This window comes from Carcharodon carcharias, chromosome 15 (assembly GCF_017639515.1).
Source record: "Carcharodon carcharias isolate sCarCar2 chromosome 15, sCarCar2.pri, whole genome shotgun sequence".
Taxonomy (NCBI): Eukaryota; Metazoa; Chordata; class Chondrichthyes; order Lamniformes; family Lamnidae; genus Carcharodon; species Carcharodon carcharias.
The window spans coordinates 7,194,910-7,216,423 of NC_054481.1; the positions used below are offsets into that span (position 1 = coordinate 7,194,910).

The window sequence follows — 21,514 nt, forward strand, 5'->3', positions numbered from 1 at the left end:
TGTACTTTAGCAGAGTACTGACTTGAGATGGTTCTCTCCTTGCAATTGCTCCAATAAACAATTGTGACCTGTACCTGAGCCTCCTGTGGTCGGTTTGTCAAAGTGACGACAACAAGGACCGAATGTCAAAAGTTAGAAGCTAAATTGTGACTACACTGGCCCTTTATAGAAAAATCTAAGTGTCACTCAGGGTTCAATTTCACAGGAGGGGTGGGGTTCCTGCCACCACTCCCAGCGTAAAAATTGGGGTGAGCCCACCTGTGATTGGCCAGCTTGCACCACAGCCACTTAATAACTGTTGGGCCTTTAATTGGTTTGAGGCAAGGACTTTCCACCCCTGGAGAACTGCTGACAAATAAAATGGGTGGCAGCCTCTTGGAATGATGGCCACTGCTGGACTGCAGGCAATCCTGAAGAGGAGACACAGATGTCTTACCAGGCCCTGGCAAAGGACTGGCGGGGAGGCAGGATTGACGGTGGGTGAAACACTGGGCTGGGAATACATTTTGTGGGTGGTTCTGATGGGCAAGGGGTACCCGAACAGGAGGTACATCCCCTGCGCACACACACACACACACACCCCCCCCCCCCCCCCCCCCCACCCCCACCCTGCTGGCCTGACCACAAGGCTGCCAGGTTTCACCTGGAAGCCTGAACACTTAGCATAGGCCGCCCCCCGCCAACCTGGGAAAAATCCCAGCGGCAGTGGAGGCTGGGGGTAGACCGAAGTGCCCATTAATTCTTCAATTTGTCAAGTGTTTAAAAAGGAAATTGCCTTACGCAGGATTTTTTGTGCCAGCAACGGACACCGTTAATGTCCTTCAACAAATCTCCAAAATGCCTATTTATAGTAATTGAACTTTGGCTCAAAAGCAAGTCTAAATTCATATGCATCTTAACAACAAAACAATCCATTGAGAGTTACATAGAATAATGCTACTGTAATTATAAAGCATCAGATCCTTCAACTTATCTTGAGTAACACCAGGCTTGTGTTCATCAATACTTTTTCTATAATAATTTTACCATGATTATTTTACTGGCATGTAAATTCTGCTAATGAAACATCAGGCTTCAATTTATTTTGTACCATTCATTTTTACCATGGATAACCAGTCCCTCCATACCACAATAGCCAATCAGAACAGTTTCCTAGTCCTTCACTTCTTCCTTGATACAGCTATGCAACCAGTCTTGATCCACCAGCATCCTTCTTCCACCAGACTGAACCTTTTCTTAGATTGAATAACTTTTCCTTTTACTCATCTCAATGTGCATCCAATTATGGATGCAGTTCTGGACAGAGGCTGTCAGCTGTCAGGAAGAGATATTTAATGTATACAATGTTAGTGGAAATTATTTTTTCTATGTGTGTGTTGATTGGATTAAAGCCAGCTAGTGGGGGTACTTTGATGTATAGTAGTTTTGAGATGTAAACAGTAAGGTAAAGGGTACATTGGAGTTTTGTTGAATAAGCCTTGCACCTGGCCAGGAGACGCCAAGCAATATGTTTATATTACTCATAAAATTGGTAGTATGAAAGGAGTTTTATTAAGACAAGTGGAGTTCAAGGGACCTGGTGATATAATGAGAGTTTACATTCCAAGAGGAGTTTGTGTGCAGGTCAGAGGCATGGGTGAGCTAAGCCTGTAAGCCCTATCACTGTCTGTCTGCAAAGGAATCAAATTGAAAGGAATGTAATTTTGAATTCGTAAGGTGAAAAATGCTTTGCCTGGTGTCTGTTTAAGCCTATTGGTTATTGTTGCCTTGGTGGAGATTAATCTGGGAATTTTTTAAAAAGTTAAGATGGTAGTAATCTGTAGCCATGTATATGTTTAATTTGTTGTAAAATTAATAAATATTTCATTTTAGTCTGATAAAATCTCTTGAACTGGTGGTCTTATTCCTGAATTCAGAGCTGCAACTCAAAACCTACCAGTTGAAAATACAGGTTATGACAGTTGTTTAAAGTCTCCTTCTGGGGGATTTTAAATAACTCAGCATTTAACAACTGCTGTGTCATAACACAATCAATATCTACCATCACCCCAAAAACTCCCACAGCAACCTTGATTACACCTCCTCTATCCACCTTCCTGCAAGGACTCTTATCCATTCTCCTGGTTTCTCCATCTGTCTGATTCCATACCCTTTAACACCAGTGCTTCTGATAGGTCTTCCTTTTATCTCCACTAAGGATACCACTGGTTGACAAGGCTCTTCACCATGTTTGTCCCATTCCAGAGCATCTGCCTTCAAACCTTCCTTTTCCTCCCAGAACCATGATCAGGTTCCTCTTGTCTTCACCTTCCACTACACCAACCTTCATGTTCAACTGATTATTCTCTGCCATTTCAGTCACTTACAACAACAGCTTGCATTTATGCAGCACCTTTAACATAGTCAATCACCCAAGGCACTTCATAAGAGCATTATCAAACAGAATTTGACACCAAAGCTGCAGAAGGAGATATTCAGACAAATAATTAAAAGTTTGATAAGAGGTAGATTAAGGATTGTCTTAAAGGAGCAGGGAGGAGCAATGAGGTGTTCTGAGGGAGTTTAGGTCTAGGTAGCTGAAGGCACAGCTGCCAATCCTGGAATGATTAAAATTAGCAATACAGAAGACCAGTATTGGAGGAGTACAGGTATGAAGGTTGTAGGGCCAGTGGAGGTTACAGATGAGAGGTGATGCCATGTAGTCATTTGAAAACAAGGATGAGAATTTTAAAACTGAGATACTGTTGGGCAGCAAGCCAATGCAAGTTGGCATGCACAGTATGATGGGCAAAGGTCTATAATAGGATATTTGCAACAGAGTTTTGAATGAGTTTATGCCATCACCAAACACAGCTTCTTCTCCCCTTTCAGAATTCTGATGGGACTATTCCCTCTATAATACCCTGATTCACTCTTCAGTTACCTCCAGCACACCCTTCAACTACTAGGACACCTACCTGCACAAGCATGGATATGCATTACATGCCCTTTCACCACCTCCTTTCCCACTGTCCAGGGTTCCAAACAATCCTTCCATTTGAAACAGTGATTACTTCTAACTCTTTCTTAGTCGACTGTAATGCCCAAATGCAGATTAGTGACTACTTTATTGAACACCTCTGGTCAGTCTACAAGCATGACCCTGAACTTCTGGTTGTTTGCAATTTTAATTCACCATCCCCTCCCATTCAAGCTGCAGACAATTGGGAGAATCTGGTTGAGGAACTGGTAAACACATTTCTGATGTCAATGCAATTCAAACAAGCTTCAAGTTAATTATATTTACAAGGTCAGAGGGAGAGATGTAAACACAAACCATGGATGACCCACCTTTAAACCTTGGGTAGAGCCATAATGTCTACAATGATTTGGGAAAGGGACTGAAATTATTCTTGTAGTTTCCAGATGAAAGAAAACCAGAAACAGCTTTGTAAACACGGGGGTTTCTTGGCTGCGGGGAAGTCTGGATAAAGGGCATTTGCATCCATTTGCAGTATAAATTATATATGTGTGTTACTGAATCAAAGAAGCATTGAAGGTAAAATAATTTGTTTACATTTCTGTTTGACAACATCCTAAAGTATGCCACATTGTCATTGAGATGGGCTGTGGGAATTATTAGGTTCTTTTGTTTAATTTAGCTGGGTGTTTCCTCACAGAAGGCAGTTGCTGCTTAAATTTTGTGTAGTTTTCAGCTCACTGAGTTGAGAGAGTCAACTAAGATGATTATTATTTTGGTACAGACTAGAAGGGCCAAATGGCCTGTTTTCTGTGCTGTAGTGTTCTATGGTTCTATTAGTTAAGCCTGCACTTAAGCAGAGAAATTACTTACTACATTGTTCACCGTATGGAATGCAACTGGGGCTCCTCTTCAGTTTGGAATTTGAGGGGGAAAGAAGCTGGAAAATTTACCTAGTTTGAAGCTGGAAGGAGAAATCTACAGTGGTTCCCACAGAGCCTAGTGGCAGAAAGTGGTCAGCAGAGTTAACTTGGAAGCTTCAATAAAGCAGTTTGGTATCTGCCAGCAACCAGGACAAGGGACTGAGGCATCCACAGTCATGAAGTCTTACTACAGAGAATAGCTGGAACACTCAGAATTAAAGTGAATTCTGGTAAGCTGTGGCATACCGTCCGGTTGTCCCTCAAATTGAATGAACATTCGACATATAGGAGAATTCTCGGGGCAAAGTAAAAATAACTTCAGAGCGTAGCAAGTTATAAACTGTATTGTTAAGTTTGTAGTGTGTTTTTGCTTAATTTTTATAAACAATATAATATGTTTTTGTTTAGAAGTGTGAAATGCTGTGGTCTGTCAGTTAATCGTTCACTGAGGGTTAAATGTTAAAGCCCCAAACAGGATCATAACATAATGTCATCGCTTAAGTCCTTTCATCACTCTTGCCTTTCAGGGACAGTCCCTTTTGTTATCCCTACCCCAACTGCCTCTGCATTTACTTAATTTATGACATTTGCGCCATTTCCCAATTCTGATGAAAAGTCACGTGTAACATTAACTCTGGTTTTTCTGTCTGTAAGTGCTGAGCATTTCCAACATTTACTAGAGGATTTATTCCAATTTAAACTTAGATTAGGGACATTTAATTCTGGACCAATTAGGCTAGTTTTTTTTCTCTTTCTTTATTTAAATTCATTCATTTGTGTGATGTGGGCTTTGCTGCCTGGGTCAGCATTTATTGCCCATCCCTAGTTGCCTTCGAGAAGATGGTGGTGAGCTGCCACCTTGAACCGCTTGCAGTCCATGTGGTGCAGGTACAGCCATGATGCTGTTAGGGAAGGGAGTTTGAGGATTTTGACCCAGCAATGGGGAAGGAACGGCGATATATTCCCAAATCGGGATTGTTCAACCAAGGCCAAAAAGAAAGAAAAACCACACATGCTTTAATGATTGTTATTAATCTGTACTGACAATTCGACACATCAGTAACACGATCTATACCTTTTATGCCCTTTTAGTCTTATTTCACCCCACCCCCACTAGGGCTATCTGTACCTTGCTTGTCCTGCTTTCTACCCTTAATTAACACATTCTTTTAGATAATATCACCACCTTCAACACCTCTTTGTTCTTTTGTCTGTGACATCATTTGGTTATCTCCACCTATCACTGCCTGCTTGTTCCAACCACCCCCCACCCCCACAAACCAGTTTATATTTCACCCTTCTCTTATTTTTACTTAGTTCTGTTGAAGGGTCATTAGTACTCGAAACGTCAACCGTACTCTTCTCCGCCGATGCTGCCAGACCTGCTGAGTTTTTCCAGGTGTTTCTATTTTTGATCGAAGGATCGCTCCATCGGTGTGCCTGATGTGAACTCAGCAGAGGGCGCTGCCTGTTTGATAGCAGAATCTGTATTGTACAGGGTCCCTGCAATCTCAGCACCAGATGGCGACTTATGGTCCACGCTTCACTCTTCATATTTATTGTCTTAAATAGAGTGCAAAAAAAAGAGAGAAACATCTGTGTGGAACTAACTCGGCATTCAATTCCTGGGCCACACCACCCGCTGGATCTGAGAAATGTAGAAGGGGAAGCGCATCGTCCCCCAAACCCTGCAACAGCTAAAATAACACAAGTACCTTTCTTGGTCAAGCTTGATTAATGTGCCTGAGAGCATCCCTGATATTTATAGCGGGTCAGCCTGCAAAAGGAATGAGACGTCAGGTGAAACGCCTGCACCTCCTGAAGTTTTCCAGTTTGTCTATGACTTGAAAAATATTTTTAGTAATAAGTGCGGACGTTACTCAACATGATGACGAATTTATATTTATGATGGTATACTCTTAAAACGGAAAATAAAATCCCCAGGGAGCACGAGGGGGAAATCCCGCTGCTCTTTCGAGACCAACTCTGGTTCGTCTTTAGTCTGGGTATCTATTCCGTTGGCTTGTCTGATGAGTACACTCGGTGCCCCATGCACATCACAGAAGAACCTGTGTGTATCTCTCAGAGGGGAAGCAACAGATTTCTTCCATCCATCCAATGGCCCCAAGGTGCTCCAAGTCATTTTACTACGACGAGCTGACAATAGCTTGTAAACCCTGTCGGCTCCGGTGCAGCAGTTCCAAAACCCGACCCACCGTGTGTGCGGATTACATCTGTAACAGTGAGTGTGGGTGCGTTTTTACACGGGCGAGGCGGGGTGGGTACGGGTACCGGTTTCTTGTGAGCAGACCGCAAGCCAGCGTGCAATCCTGCTTGCACATGATCTTTGGATCTGGAGTGGGGAAAAAAATTCGTGCACCAATAGTAGCCAGCCTGTCGCCTCTTGACAAGACAGGAGAATTTTCCAATGTCTTTACAGCAGCCGAGATAGGCTTCAGGCGACCTCCCCAACTGGACTGAGCAGCGGGTACATCTACAATTTTGAAACAAATTGTGTCCTTGTGTTTATTATTTGGAACTCACTGTTTGTGTCCCTTTAGAAAAGGGGTCACTTGTGGTTAAAATGTTTCCGATTGATGGCTGGATTATCCTAATTGATTGATTAACCAGAATTGGAGAGAACCGAGGAGAGCGCAAAGGTTCAGTCGAGAGCAGCTGCTCAACTTTCCATTGCCACCTATGAATTATTATTTTTTTTTGGAAGTTATTTCGTTTTGAGCTTTATGAGATCAAAGATTTAATACGCTTGTAGTTATTTTTAAAGCTCTCGTTCGGACACCGCAGCGCGCACCTTGGGTTCTGTAATCGCCCGCGAAGCTTTAAAACTCCTCAAATCTGAACCGCCTTAATCTCCAAAACTCAGCATTTGTCCCCATTTCACTGAAATATTTTTGTTTTCTGACTTCTTCACCAGTAGGTTAGATTTTTTTAAACACGATAATGTATATCGTATATGTGTGTTGCTGGCATATTTTGTTACTTTGCTGGAGAAATGTCAGAGTGGAAGAAGATTTCTTGGTGTATGTGCGGGTTTTATAGACAGCGCCAGTGACGCGTAAGAAAAATCCCAACATACAATGTAAGTAATGTAATCTCTAAAATCTACCCATGCTGGAAGAGACTGTAATCGAACCCAGTTGCTTTTCCGTTCACATACTGTACGGTAACAATCTTGGATTCACACGGTCGACAATTATAAACGAAACACAGAAAATGCTGGAACAACTCAGCAGGTCTGACAGCATCTGTGGAGAGAGAGAGAGAGAAGTAGTTAACGTTTCGAGTCTGGATGATCCTTCTTCAGAGCTAAAGCGATCGTGAGGACACGCAGCCCCACTAGACTGTAAAGCCGTTCTGACGGTTCGGTGAAATGTGCGGAATGTAATGCGCATTTTATTCCCCAGTGTAAAGTATCATGTAAGCGAGTTGCATGCAGTTAAGTGTCGCCAACTCTCCAGGGTTGTCCTGGTGTCTGCACCTGCACACTGGAGAGAGGCGGAGGAAATCACAGGAATATTAAATACTTTCCTCGTTCCGCCCTCCCCGAAACATTTACTTGTGCCTGGATTTTAAACACGGCGGGAAAGCAGGGGCGTAGAGTTAGTTGACCTCAGAAGGAAGCTGCCCACTAACATCTAGTGATCTCTCTCTCTCTCTCTCTCTCTCTCTCGTCGTTCTCCACTTTCCCAAGAGCAGTTTCGATCTGCCACCGACCGAATCGAGGGATCTCCGGGCATGTCAGCAAGCGGGTGATCAGTTGATCATATTGAAGTATGCGTGGACCAGGAAGCTAAAAGAGCTTAATATCCATCACTTTTCCTTCAAATTTTCAGAAATTGAAATAAATGGTCACGATTGGATTGAGATGGAGGCTAAAATAAAGATGAACTTATTAAATTGATATTCCACAAATAGAATAAAAAGCTTTTGAGGGTTTCAGTAGTAATTATGATAGTATGTCCATTTAAAAAAAAACTCAGTTACACTTCATTCGACAAGGTGTAACTTTTTTACTCGGAATTTTACGGTGAAGAGTGGAAGATGTGGTCACTGCTTTCTAATGATGACAGTTTTGGGGCACCCTCAGGGCCAGCAGCTCCTGCACTTCCCCATTATTCTGCACAGGCGCAGACTCCAGGAGTTGCAGTCCGTTTCTGTGGAGTAGGGCAAACCCTGACAGTTCCACCACCCATACACCCTAGCAAAATTGGGTTATTGCTTTTAGTTATTAAAGCATTGGAAATAGGGAGCAAAGGCTGCTTGACCGGGCGGGAGGTCATGTGATGAAATCTTCAGAAATATGTCCAACTTGAGTTAGCAAGTTCTGTCGAAGGGTCATGAGGACTCGAAACGTCAACTCTTTTCTTCTCCGCCGATGCTGCCAGACCTGCTGAGTTTTTCCAGGTAATTCTGTTTTTGTTTTTGTTTTGAGTTAGCAAGTGTTACGTGTCGTGGATTGTCTGTTCATCGTTTTTGTTTTTGAATATTATGCATTCATTTTTCATGGAATTTTCTTAAAGATCCACACACAGTCCCCCGAGAATGGATGCACACAACCTTTTATCAACTTCCAATATGTATTCCCTTCGATTTACAACTAACATTTTTGATTTATTTTTGCCCATTTTGCAAGTTTCAGAATAAGCTTTATATTCTTCAGCCATATTGGTGATGCAAAATGTGCACACTTATTGCCAAATCCATGGCACCATTGTATCTACCTAATATAACATGATATAGTTCAGAGGAAGCAGGAACAGGGAATATGGTCCAACTCCTGCCTATCTCAACCTCCCCCACTTTAAACCATCTGAGACTCACTTCACTCCTAACTGTGCATTCATTTCCCTGTTCCCACTCACTCTCCATAAGGGTAGATGACAAGAGGGTAGATGACAAGAGGCCAGAAGCCCCCTCACACTTACCCAGTTTCCCTCTTAGATAAAAGCAAGGTACTGCGAATGCCGGAAATCTGAAATAAAAACAGAAAATGCTGGTAAAGCTCAAGTCTAGCAATATCTGTGGAGAGAGAAACAGAGTTAACATTTCGAATCCGTATGACCCTTCTTCAGAGCTAAAGAGAAATAGAAATGTGGTGAAATATATACTGTTTAAGGGGGGGAGGTGGTGCTGCAGTGGAGCAGGTAAAGCTGGATAGAAGGCTAGCAATAGGTGGGGGCAAAGGAGAGAGTGACGAAGATGTCATAAACAAAAGGACAAAGGGAGTGTTGATGATAGTGGTAAGGGCTAAAAAGATACTGATAGTGGCAAAAAGGTAAGAAAGTAGAATGTGATAATAGCAGAACAAGGGTAAGCACTTTCTGAAAGAACAACATGGACCAAGTAACAGATGGCCCTTTTGGGGTGGAGTGGGTGACATTGCTGGGGAAAAAGGGTACCCCCTTTTTATCCCATTTTCTAACCTTTCTAAAAGACAAATTCTAAGACACATTTAATCATATTATTGTGAAATGCATGTTTTCTTTCTATAGTTTTTTTATAGCATTATTTTGGGCACGACAAGTTTCACTTAGTGAATTAAAAATTAGGAAGTATTGCGAGAATTATGGGAGCCAGAATGCAGAATCTGGTCATCAGAAACTATGAAAAAAAGTGTGATGACAAGAACTGAGTTTTTTTTTAATAAACATACTATAGTTAGAAATAAGAGAGGAAAACTCTAGCATGGACTTGATGAGCTGAACAATCTGCTTCAACTTCAGATGATGTCAGCTTTGGCTCAGTGGTAGTACTTTCCTATTCCAGAGACTTGAGTACATAATCCATACTTCAATGAAGCGTTGTGGGGGTGCTGCTTTGTTGAAGGTGTTGTTTTATCGAATGAGATGTTGAACCAAGTTTGCCTTCTCAGATGAACATGGATGGGAGTTTTTCCAGAACCCTGGCCAACATTTATCTTTTAAATAACACCACCAAAACCAAATTATCTGGTTATTCATGTCATTGTTTGGGATATAATCTTGTGCGCACCTTGGCTGTCACATTTAACCAAAGTACAAGTGACCACACTTCAAATATTATTCACTCAGATAAAAGCAAAAAACTGCAGATGCTGGAAATCCAAAACAAAAATAAAAATACCTGGAAAAACTCAGCAGGTCTGGCAGCATCTGCGGAAATCACTGGCCCTCTATCCTCTACCACCACCACCACCCCCCACCCCCTTAAACCAGCTTATATTTCACCTCTTTTCTATTTTTACTTAGTTCTGTTGAAGAGTCTTTCGGACTCGAAATGTTAACTGTGTTCCTCTCCGCAGATGCTGCCAGACCTGCTGAGTTTTTCCAGGTATTTTTATTTTTGTTTCAAATATTATTCATTAGCTGTAAACCATTTTGGGACACCCTGAAGTCTCGAATGATGCTGTGTAAATGCAAATAGTTTCTTTTTCTTGGAAAATTCTATTATATTTTGAGACAAGTCTGTCATACATGCAAATTTCATTTTTTTTAAGTCATAGGAAAGAAATTCTGTTCGTTTCTTCATGGGGAGATTTGCCAACCTATGCCAGTCTACAAGGAAACTTCTACAGCAATAGATAATATCCATTAATTAGACTCAGATTGATTTTAGGATGTGCCTTGGCAGCAAATAGACCTGTGAGCTTAGCGAGACATAACAGTCATGCATTGCTGCACCCTGCAGCAGAATAACGTATTGTTGCATGACCTCCTGCTTTCGTCCTCATAAAACAATGTATTCTCTGACTTACCATTAGAAATGCTAGGGAAGACCCACTTTTAAACTTTGGTCATATTTGCAACCTATTGCTGTTATACTAATATTCTGAACATTTCAGTCTGGAAATAAATTGAGTAACTTTATTTCGTTGTCTACATCGATCACAATGATGATGTCTTCTCTTAATACTCACCAATATAAATTGTTTAACCCTGCCAGTCTGTGTTTATGACACGAGTGTCCTAAATCCTATCTCTAGTGCATTGTCTTTTTAATGGTGGAGTTCTAAATGCTGCACAGAATATTCACAATATGATGTTACCAATGGATTTACATCACTTTTTGATAAAATACCCTTGAGATTTATCTCAGGACTTTTATCAACAGTTTTGAACCCAGAACCTGTTGTAGGGTGTTGGTTACAGTTCGGTCAGTCTGAAGAAGTCAAAGGAGATCAACTGTAAGCCTTTATTGACTCTTAGAACTATTTGCAAATTTACAGTAAAGGATACAACCTAGGAGCTGTCTCCGTGCTTGCTGGTACACACGTCCAACATTCAACTGAGTGTGGGTCATGTGCTTTCTTAATCATTGTGGGTGGTACTGTATTCAGTTCCACATTAACCCTATATGTGTCAGACCCTTATACTACAGAATCCTCCTATTGAAAGTTCGGGGACTTTTTCCACTCTTGCTTATTCAAGGTACTTTTTTTTCAATAAGAGTTTAAGAAGTTCTGCTGGACATTAACTTCTTCACTTTTCCTTTCTGTTTGGCACATGCTATTTTCCATAATGCTGCAAAGGGCTTTGCGAAGTGCTTCTGTTCCGTTATCCTTGTGTCCATTTGTTAAGAACTCATCATAATTTGTAAGTGAACAGACGCCCAGTTTGGGTTCTGCCAAGTCCACTCAGCTCCTGACCTCTTTATAGCCTTGGTTCAAACATGGACAAAAGAGCTGAACTCCTGAGGTGAGGTGAGAGTGACTGCCCTTGACATCAAGGCAGCATTTGACTGAGTGTGGCATCAAAGAGCCCTAACAAAACTGGAGTCAATGCAAATTGGGGGAAAACTCTCCGTTGGTTGGAGTCATACCTAGCACAAAGGAAGATGGTTGTAGCTGTTGGAGGTCAGTCATCTCAGCTCCAGGACATTGCTGCAGGAGTTCCTTATGGTAGTGTCCTCGGTCCAACCATTTTCAGCTGCTTCATCAATGACCTTCCTTCCATCATAAGGTCAGAAGTGGGGATGTTCACTGATGTCTACACAATGTTCAGCACCAATCACGACTCCTCAGATACTGAAGCAGTCCATGTCCAAATGCAGCAAGACCTGGACAACATCCAGGCTTGGTCTCACAAATAGCAAGTAACATTTGCGCTACACAACTGTCACGCAATGACCATCTCCAACAAAAGAGAATCCAGCCATTGCCACCTTTATTTTCAAAGGTGTTACCAGCACTGAATCCCCCACTATCAACATCCTGGGGAGGGATTAACATTGACCACATCTGAACTAGACTAGCCATATAAATACTGCGGCTATAAGAGCAGGCCAGAGGCTAGGAATCATGCGACGAGTAACTCCCCTGTTCTCCCCAAACCTGTTCACAAAGCAAAATCAGGAGTGTGATGGAATACTCACCACTTGCCTGGATGAGTGCAGCTCCCACAACACACAAGGAGCTTGACACAGTCCAGGACAAAGCAGCCAGTTTGATTGGCACTACATCCACAAACATTCACTCCCTCCACCACCGACGCACAGTAGCAGCAGCAGTGTGTACCATCTACAAGATGCACTGCAGGAATTCACCCAAGACTCCTTCAACAGCACCTTCCAAACCCACGACCACTACCGTCTAGAGTGACAAGGGCAGCAGATAGATGGGAACACTGCCACCTGGAATTTCCTTTCCAAGTCACTCACCATCCTGACTTGGAAATATATAACTGTCGCTGGGTCAAAGTCCTGGAACTCCCTTCCTAACAGCACTGTGGGTGTACCTACACTACATGGACTGCAGCGGTTCAAGAAGGCAGCTCACCACCACTTTCTCAAGGGCAACTAGGGATGGGCAATACATGCTGGCCCAGCCAGCGAAGCCCACATGCCATGATTGAATTTAAAAAAATCATATTCTCTGTCTTATACTCCTGCTAGTCTGGTAAACAATTTTTCACTTGTTTGAGTTTAATGTGTGCTGATGCTCCTTGCTGTTCATTGTTTATCCCTGTGCTTCAATATTTTTGTGTGCGGCAGTATTCTGTTCTTCTGCCTGTCTCCGTCTATATGTCTAACTGTGTCTCTCCCTCTCTCAATCCTCCAGCAAGCAGAGTTAACATTATTTCCCATATAATATGTCTAACACATAACAGGGATAAGAGCCTCAACTCATGTTGGGGACAAGAGAAAGGAAGCTGGAATTGCTTTCCTTACAGCACAGAAGCTTAAGGTGAGATTTAATCTTAAGGTGGTCTTCAAATTATGGAGGATTTTGTTAGAGTAAGTAAGGAGAAATTGTGTCCATTGGCAGACAGGTCAGTAACCAGGAGAGTGAGATTTAAGATAAGTGGCAAAAGAACCAGAGGGGAGATGAGGGTTTTTTTGTACACAACGAGTTGTTGTGATACAGAATGCACTGCATAAAAGGGTAGTGGAAGCAGATTCACTGGTTACCTTTCAAAAATGGAATTGGTTATATACTTGGAGCAGAACATTTACAAGGCTAGTGGGAAGTGGAACAAATTGGATAAGAGGAAGGAACAGGGAAGTGGAACAGATCGGATAACTCTATCAAAGGACCAGCATTGGCATGATGGACCATGCAGCCTCTTTCTGCGCTGTATCGTATTATGATTATTTGAATAGTATGTTGCACTAACAGCAAATATGAATAATTGGCGCAATTAGAAAATATTTCTTGTGAAAGAAATTAACTTGTTTCAGTATCGTGTAACATTGTTCCCCAGTCTCAGCTTTGTAGGAAAATAACCGGATGTCCGTGAGATGGTGATTTTCAATTTAAAGAAATATCTAGAATTGTTTTCAGTTAGTCTTCAGTTGACAGGAAAGGAATCATTCATTGGAAGTGATTCAGAGAAAAAGTACAGAGCAATGAGTGGAGTGATTTTTTTTACTTGCTGAGGACTGTGGTGATTGATTTGCAGGAGAGGAGTGGAAATGGATATTTTTCTAAAATGATTTTGCAACAGAAATAACGAACAGAGTTTTTTCTTTTCCTAGATTTTCTTTTTATGTATTTATGTCAGAGATTGAGAAAGAAACATAAAATCAACAGGTCTCCTAAACGATGATAATCACCTGTAAACCCTGGAACAGGTATGGGTTCAGGTAGAATGCATGAAGTCATGTATGAATGTCAGAAATCACTTTCCTGAGTGAAAAACATTCGTTTTTATTGACATTTAAATAAAATGTAAAATCATTCACCATTTGATCAAAAGAAAATACTGACAATTCCAGCCATTCCTTGAATAATTGTTTGTGTTTAATTGCTGACAACACTCAACTCTACCTCTCCACTGGTTCCCTCAACCTGACGGGCTGCTTGTTGACATTAAGTTGTGAATGAGCCAGAATTCCCCACCGCATCTCTACACGCTTACTATTGATTATATCTCACCCTCTGTTCAAACTGAATTGTTCATACTGATCTTCAAATGCTACACCCGATCTATTACCAAAACCACTTCCACTTCTATCACACTACTTTCGTCTTTATCTCAGCCTCTCTGCCAATCATTTCAATATGACCTTTAGATATAAAGCCTGCCAATCACCTTGCCAACCAGCCTTCTAAAAACACATTCCTTCTGATCTTTTGTCACGTGCCCTAACATTTCCATAATATTTCAGCACCTGTTCATTTTCTCCTCTGGGAAGTAATTGAAGACATTGGTCCTGAAATTAGGAGTTATATTGATTATTAAATTCAGTAACACTATTATTCACAGCATAAGTATCATATCAATTGCTAGACTTCCACTATTTTTTTATCCTTTCATGGGATATGGATGTTGCTGGCAAGGCATCCCTAATTGCCCTTGAACTGAGTGGCTTGCCACACCATTGCAGTTAGGAGTCAACCACATTGTTGTGGGTATGGAGTCATATGTAGGGCAGACCAGATAAGGACAGCAGATTTTCTTCCCTAAAGGATATTAGTGAACCAGATGGGTTTTTACAGCAATTGACAATGGTTTCATGGTCATCATTACTAAGACAAGCTTGTTACAATTCCAGATTGTTAATTATTATTATTAATACATTAAATTATTATTATTAAATTCCACCAGCTGCTGTGGTGGGATTTGAACCCGTGCCCCCAGAACATGAGCCTGGGCCTCTGGATTACTAGGCCAGTGACATTATCACAACGTTCCCCAATTATCTTCCCCAATAATTACAATTTTTACCTCTCCTCCCTTCAAGGAAGAACCAACATCAAACGAAGACACTTGTGGATTAGAAGGACATCTTTCAGCCATTGAAAGAGTGAAACTACTAATGATTGTAATCCACATGCATTCTCTTCAATTTTAATGCTCATTTAGTGTTGAATACATTTCCTGCATGAAAAACACATTTATTCTCTCTTAATTAAACATAAAAGTCAAAATGTTCTTGGTGTTCAAGACATGATTCATGCCCTTCAAGTTATATCAGATTATCTTGATCATAGATGCTGATCAACATCAGTCAGTATCTTCCGAGATCAGTTCAATTCAAAGTGACACCGTGTTAAAGTCATTTTCTTTCTTCTTGGTGTTGTTCATTTTATTTGAGAGGCTGGTTGACACATTATTAATATTATTAGAAGATAACTTTAAAAAATGTAAGAATGTGTTTTTTCACAAAATTAATTTTTTTGACCAGATTAGAGTGTGATTGCAATTTTGTAGCAGGTTACAGTGAAGGGGGAACATGTGCTCTTGCTACTTTATCTCAATGGTATCATAAATACAACAGGAAAATTTCCTCAGATTTATATTGTTTGCAAAACCAGGAAAGCCTTCAAATTTTTTTGACAATTGTTCCAGAAATAGTGGTGAGTGAAGGAAATCTTCCTGCTTTGGTTATCGTGTTACTATTACACTGTACTTGTGTTCCATGGTCAGTTTAGTCAAAACAAACCAACAATTGGAACATTTGGAAGTGTAATTATGAGCAAGTTCAAAAAAGATCACTTCCATATCTCAGTAGCTCCACTGGCGATGGACAAGGAGAAAATGGATAGGCAACTCATGCCTGCCTGACCTAGCACACCATCTGGTGGCTGGTTATAGAGCAGCACTGGCAGACCTCGAGCAACCTGCTGTTTTCTCCAGTTCTGTCGAAGGGTCATGGGGACTCGAAACGTCAACTCTTTTCTTCTCCGCCGATGCTGCCAGACCTGCTGAGTTTTTCCAGGTAATTCTGTTTTTGTTCTGCTGTTTTCTCTGTCCTCTTGATAAGGAAGAGAAAACAAGGAAGGAGAAAAAAGCTTTTAAAAAATAGTTTTTAAACATATTGTTCTTACTGAAGCACTATTGTGACTGTTGTGGAAAGAATATTCAGAGTGATTGACTTTGATTTTACTCTTGGGTGGGTGATGTGGTAGAGCAGTGGCTTAGCAGTATAGTGGCACTGTCACCGGACTGACTAGTAATACAGAGACCCATGGTAATCCTCTGGGGACCTGGGTTCAAATCCCACCACAGTAGATGGTGAAATTTGAATCCAATAAAAATCTGGAATTCAAAGTCTGATGCCCTTTAGGGAAGGAATTCAGCCATCCTTACCTGGTCTGGCAGATGGGTGACTCTTGAAATAGCCTAGCAAGCCAAGCCACTCAGTTGTATCAATCTGCTAAAAGGAATGAAACCGGAAAGAACCACCTGGCATCAACTTAGGGACAGGAAACGATAACGGCAAACTCAGCCCTGTCAACCCTGCAAAATCCTCCTTGCTCACATCTGGGGGCTAGTGCCATAAGTGGGAGAGTTGTCTCAGAGTCAGTAACAGCCTGACATATCCATACTCATGGAAATATACCTGACAGACAATGTCCCAAACACCACCATCACTGGGTATGTCCTGACCCACTGGCAGCACAGTGGTATACAGTCAAGAGGGAGTTGCCCTGGGCCCCATGAAGCCTCATGGCATCAGGCCAAACATGGGCAAGGAAACCTCCTGCTGATTACTGCATACTGCTGCTCCCCACCCCCCAACTTCAGCTGCACTCCCATCAGTACTCCCCAATGTTGAACACCACTTGGAGGAATCACTGAGGATGGCAAGGGTGCAGAATGTACTCTGGGTGGGGGGAGACTTCAATGTCCATCACCGAGTGGCTCAGTAACACCACTGCAGGCCGAGTCCTAAAATACATAGACTGGGCCTGCAGCAGGTGTGAGGGAACCGACAAGGGAAAACATACTTGACCTCATCCTCACCAACCTGCCTGCTGGAGATGCATCTGTCCATAACAGTATCGAAAGGAGTGATCACTGCACAGTCATTGTGGAGACAATGTCCTATCTTCAAGCTGAGGATTCCCTCCATCGTGTTGTGTGGCATTACCACTGTGCTAAATGCGATAGATTTCGAACAGATCTAGCAACGCAAGTCTGGGCATCCATGAGGTACTGTGGGTCATCAGCAGCAGCAGAATTGTACTCGAACACAATCTGTAACCTCATGGCCCAGCATATCCTCCACTCTACCATTACCAAAAAGCCAGGGGATCAACCCTAGCTCAATGAAGAGTGCAGGAGGGCATGCCAGGAGCAGCACCAGGCATTCCTAAAAATGAGGTGCCAACCTGGTGAAGCTACAACACGGGACTACTTGCCAAACAGCATAAGCAACAAACTATAGACAGAGCTAAGCGATTCCATAACCAACGGATCAGATCTAAGCTCTGCAGTCCTGGCACATCCAGTCATGAATGGTTGTGGACAATTCAATGACTCACTGGAGGAGGAGGCTGCGTAAATATCCACATCCCCAATCATGGGGGACCCCAGCACATCAGTGTGAAAGATAGGGGTGAAGCATTTTCAGCAATCTTCAGCCAGAAGTACCGAGTGGATGATCCATCTCGGCCTTCTCCAGATGTCCCCAGTATCACAGATGCCAATCTTCAGCCCATTCGATTCACTCCATGTGACATTAAGAAGCAACTGAAGGCACTGGATACTGCAAAGGCTATGGGCCCTGGCAATATTCTGGCAATAGTACTGAAGACTTGTACTCCAGAACTTGCCACGTCCCTAGCCAAGCTGTTTCAGTACAGCTACAACACTGGCATCTACCCGGCTATGTGGAAAATTGCCCAGGTATGTCCTGTACACAAAAAGCGGGACAAATCCAACCTGGCCAATTGCCGCTGTCTACTCTCGGTCATCAGTAAATTGATGGAAGGGGTCAGCAACAGTGCTCTCAAGCGGCACTTGCCTAGCAATAACCTGCTCACTGATGCCCAGTTTGGGTTCCGCCAGGGCCACTCAGCTCCTGACCTCGTTACAGCCTTGGTTCAAACATGGACAAAAGAGCTGAACTCCCGAGGTAAGGTAAGAGTGACTGCCCTTGACATCAAGGCAGCATTTGATCGAGTGTGGCATCAAGGAGCTCCAGCAAAACTGGAGTCAATGGGAATCAGGGGAAAAACTCTCCACTGGTTGGAGTCATACCTAGCAGAAAGGAAGATGGTTGTAGTTGTTGGAAGTCAATGACATCAGTTCCAGGACATCACTGCAGGAGTTCCTCAGGGTAGTGTCCTAGACCCAACCATCTTCAGCTGCTTCATCAATGACCTTCCTTCCATCATAAGGTCAGAAGTGGGGATGTTCACTGATGATTGCACAATGTTCAGCACCATTCACATACTGAAGCAGTCTATGTCCAAATGCTGCAACACCTGGACAATATCCAGGTTGGGCTGACAAGTGGCAAGTAACATTCATGCCACACAAATGCCAGGCAATGACCATCTCAAACAAGAGAGAATCTAACCATCTCCTCTTGACATTCAATGGCATTACCACCACTGAATCCCCCATTATCAACATACTGGGGGTTACCATTGACCAGAAACTGAACTGGACTAGCCATATAAATACTGTGGCTACAAGAGCAGGTCAGAGGCTAGGAATCCTGTGGCAAGTAACTCACCTCCTGACTCCCCAAAGCCTGTCCACCATCTACAAGGCACAAATCAGGAGTGTGTTGGAATAATTCCCACTTGCCTGGATAAGTGCAGTTCCCACAACACTCAAGAAGCTTGACACCATCCAGGAGAAAGCTTGATTGGCACCCCATCCACAAACATTCACTCCCTCCACCATTGACGCACAGTGGCAGCAGTGTGTACCATCTACAAGATGCACTGCAGGAATTCACCAAGGCTCTTTCGACAGCACCTTCCAAACCCACGACCACTACTATCTAGAAGGACAAGGGCAGCAGACACATGGGAACACCACCAGCTGGAAGTTCCCTTCCAGGCCGCTCACCATCTTGACTTGGAAATATATCGCCGTTCTTTCACTGTCACTGGGTCAAAATCCTGGAACTCTCTCCCTAACAGCACAGTGGGTGTACCTACACCACATGGACTGCAGCGGTTCTAGAAAGCAGCTCACCACCACCTTCTCAAGGGTAACTAGGTATGGGCAATAAAATTCGAAGCCCACATCCTGTGAAGGACTAAAAAAAGCAATTAGTGTTTGGGGTGCGGGGTTCTTGGGGGTTGGGTGGGGTGTGGGAGAGAGGAGGGGTGCAGCAATCTCATCATTCAATGCTCATTGTTCTAAATTACAGATGTGCAATCAGATCTTGAAAGCAATTAAGGTTCATTTAAAATTTTCCATGTCCAGCCACAAATCTAGATGGTAATGAAGGAAGTAGAACTCAGGACTGTTCTTTTAGTTCTTGAAAGGCAGTCTGCAAGCGCAGTGCAGCAAGCGATAATTATTGCCACAGAAGAATATAGCAGAACTGAGAAAGAAAGGCTGCAGGAAGATTTCTGTTAAGTGGTTGCTCCAAATATCACGAGCTGTTATGTCACAGCTTGTTTCTCATTTCCTGCTTCCTGATTCAAACCACTCCTTCAACTTTACAGCCCTTTGAATGCACACCATGTGTGACCATATTGTGGTAGAGCACAAATATATGCTATCGTTTTAGATTTAAAACTCTTGTCACTCTGAAAACTTAAAGAGTCTTCATACAGAAAATCCTTCCAGTGCAGCCCAGCTGCGTAGTGCATACTCATTTCACAAAATCACAGAATTGCTACAACACAGAAGGAGACCATTTGGGCAATCATGTCTGCATGGGCTCTCCAAATAAGCAATTCGCTTAGTGCCATTGCCCCACCTTCTCCCCATTGCTCTGTACATTCTTCCTTGTCAGATTAATCTAATTCCCTTTTGAATGCTTCACTTGAGCCTGCCTAGCACACTCTCAGGCAGTGCATTCCAAACCTTAACCACTCGCTGTGTGAAAAAGTTTTTCCCTATGTCGCTTTTGCTTCTTGTGCCAATTACTTTAAACCTATCCTTTCAAATCACAAGTAGAGCGCAGATACAGTTAGGCTCTACTACCATTATAGAGCAGAACACTGTAGCATCCCTATCTACTCTGTCTGGATCCATCATGATTTTGAATACCTCTGTCAAATCTCCTTTCAGCCCCCTTTTCTCTAAGGAAAACAGTCCTAACTTTTCCAATATATCTTCATAACTGGTTCCAGGGATAAGGAACTTAATTCTCATGATTTTTTTTCTGCACACACTCTAATGCCTTCACATCCTTCCCAAAGTGCAATGCCCAGAACTGGATGCAATACTCCAGCTGAGGCTGAGTCAGCTTCATATACGATCAGTATAACACCCTTGCTCTTATAATCTATGTCTCTATGAGTAAAGCCCAGGATACTGTGTGGTTTATTAACCATGCTCTCAACCTGTCCTTTTTATTTATTTGTTCACAGGATGTGGGCATCGCTGGCTAGGCTAGCATTTATTGCCCATCTCTAATTGCCCTTGAGAAGAAGGGAGAATAAATTGGTTGCAACTTCTCTGAAGTTGTCTGAAGAGTTTCTTTCTGATTGTGGAGAACACAATAATAACATATGACAGCCATTAATGTTGTAAAAGTGCGGAAGCCAGTGTTGCAAAACATGCTTGGAGCTACTATCTGGTACTGTGTAGGAGCGAGGGCTCCTTAATGGGGCAGCTCACATCTCAACTAAATAAAGTTTGGTTTCAAACCTAATGTAACCTTTTAGGTGACAATGGCATTTCTACAGTTGCATCTTTTTGGCCTGTGTCTGCTGTTGCACCTCTTCAAAATTAGGCATCTTTGTATTGCAAAAAATGAATGATCTTGGAAATCCTGGGGTGAAGGCATGGGGTGGGTACCTGTACAGCAAGGCACCCTCCATATTTAATTAAAAATGAAGATGCTACATTATTATGCTCTATAGTGGTAGTAGGACCGAACTGTATCTGCACTCTACTTAACTCCTTTCTCTTCATGTAGACGATTGCATTATGCCCACGTGGCCTGGATGTTCATAGAGGCACCATTAATGACCATCTTTATTTTAGGGAATGCAACATTGCAGTGAAACTGTGCAATCCTTTCGTGCTGCTCTTACTATTCAATGAAAAAGGAGATGAAGATATTGGTACATCTGAATAGTGCGTTCAGCATTAGATATACATGATATCTATGCATAGAAAACTGGAAGATCTTGCTAATGTCTCCGCTGTCCTCCTGGAGGGAACCAGTGGCTCAAAGGCGGAGTGTTGTGCCAGTCTTGACTACCAATGGTGGCACTGACCAGATGGTGGAGGCTGACTGCTGGTCTCTTTGAAGCAGGTAGCATGGT

At 42.5% G+C, this 21,514-nt stretch overlaps 1 protein-coding gene across 1 annotated transcript in view; it reads left to right on the top strand.

The window, feature by feature from the left end:
- The first annotated feature begins 2,602 nt into the window (after positions 1 to 2,602).
- Positions 2,603 to 21,514, top strand: part of LOC121287993 (tumor necrosis factor receptor superfamily member 17-like) — a 45,554-nt gene continuing 26,642 nt past the window's right edge. The window contains exons 1-2 of the mRNA XM_041206198.1: positions 2,603 to 2,648; positions 5,969 to 6,124. Of these exons, the coding sequence (XP_041062132.1) occupies positions 2,603 to 2,648; positions 5,969 to 6,124 (202 nt within the window). The remainder of the gene's footprint in view (positions 2,649 to 5,968; positions 6,125 to 21,514) is intronic.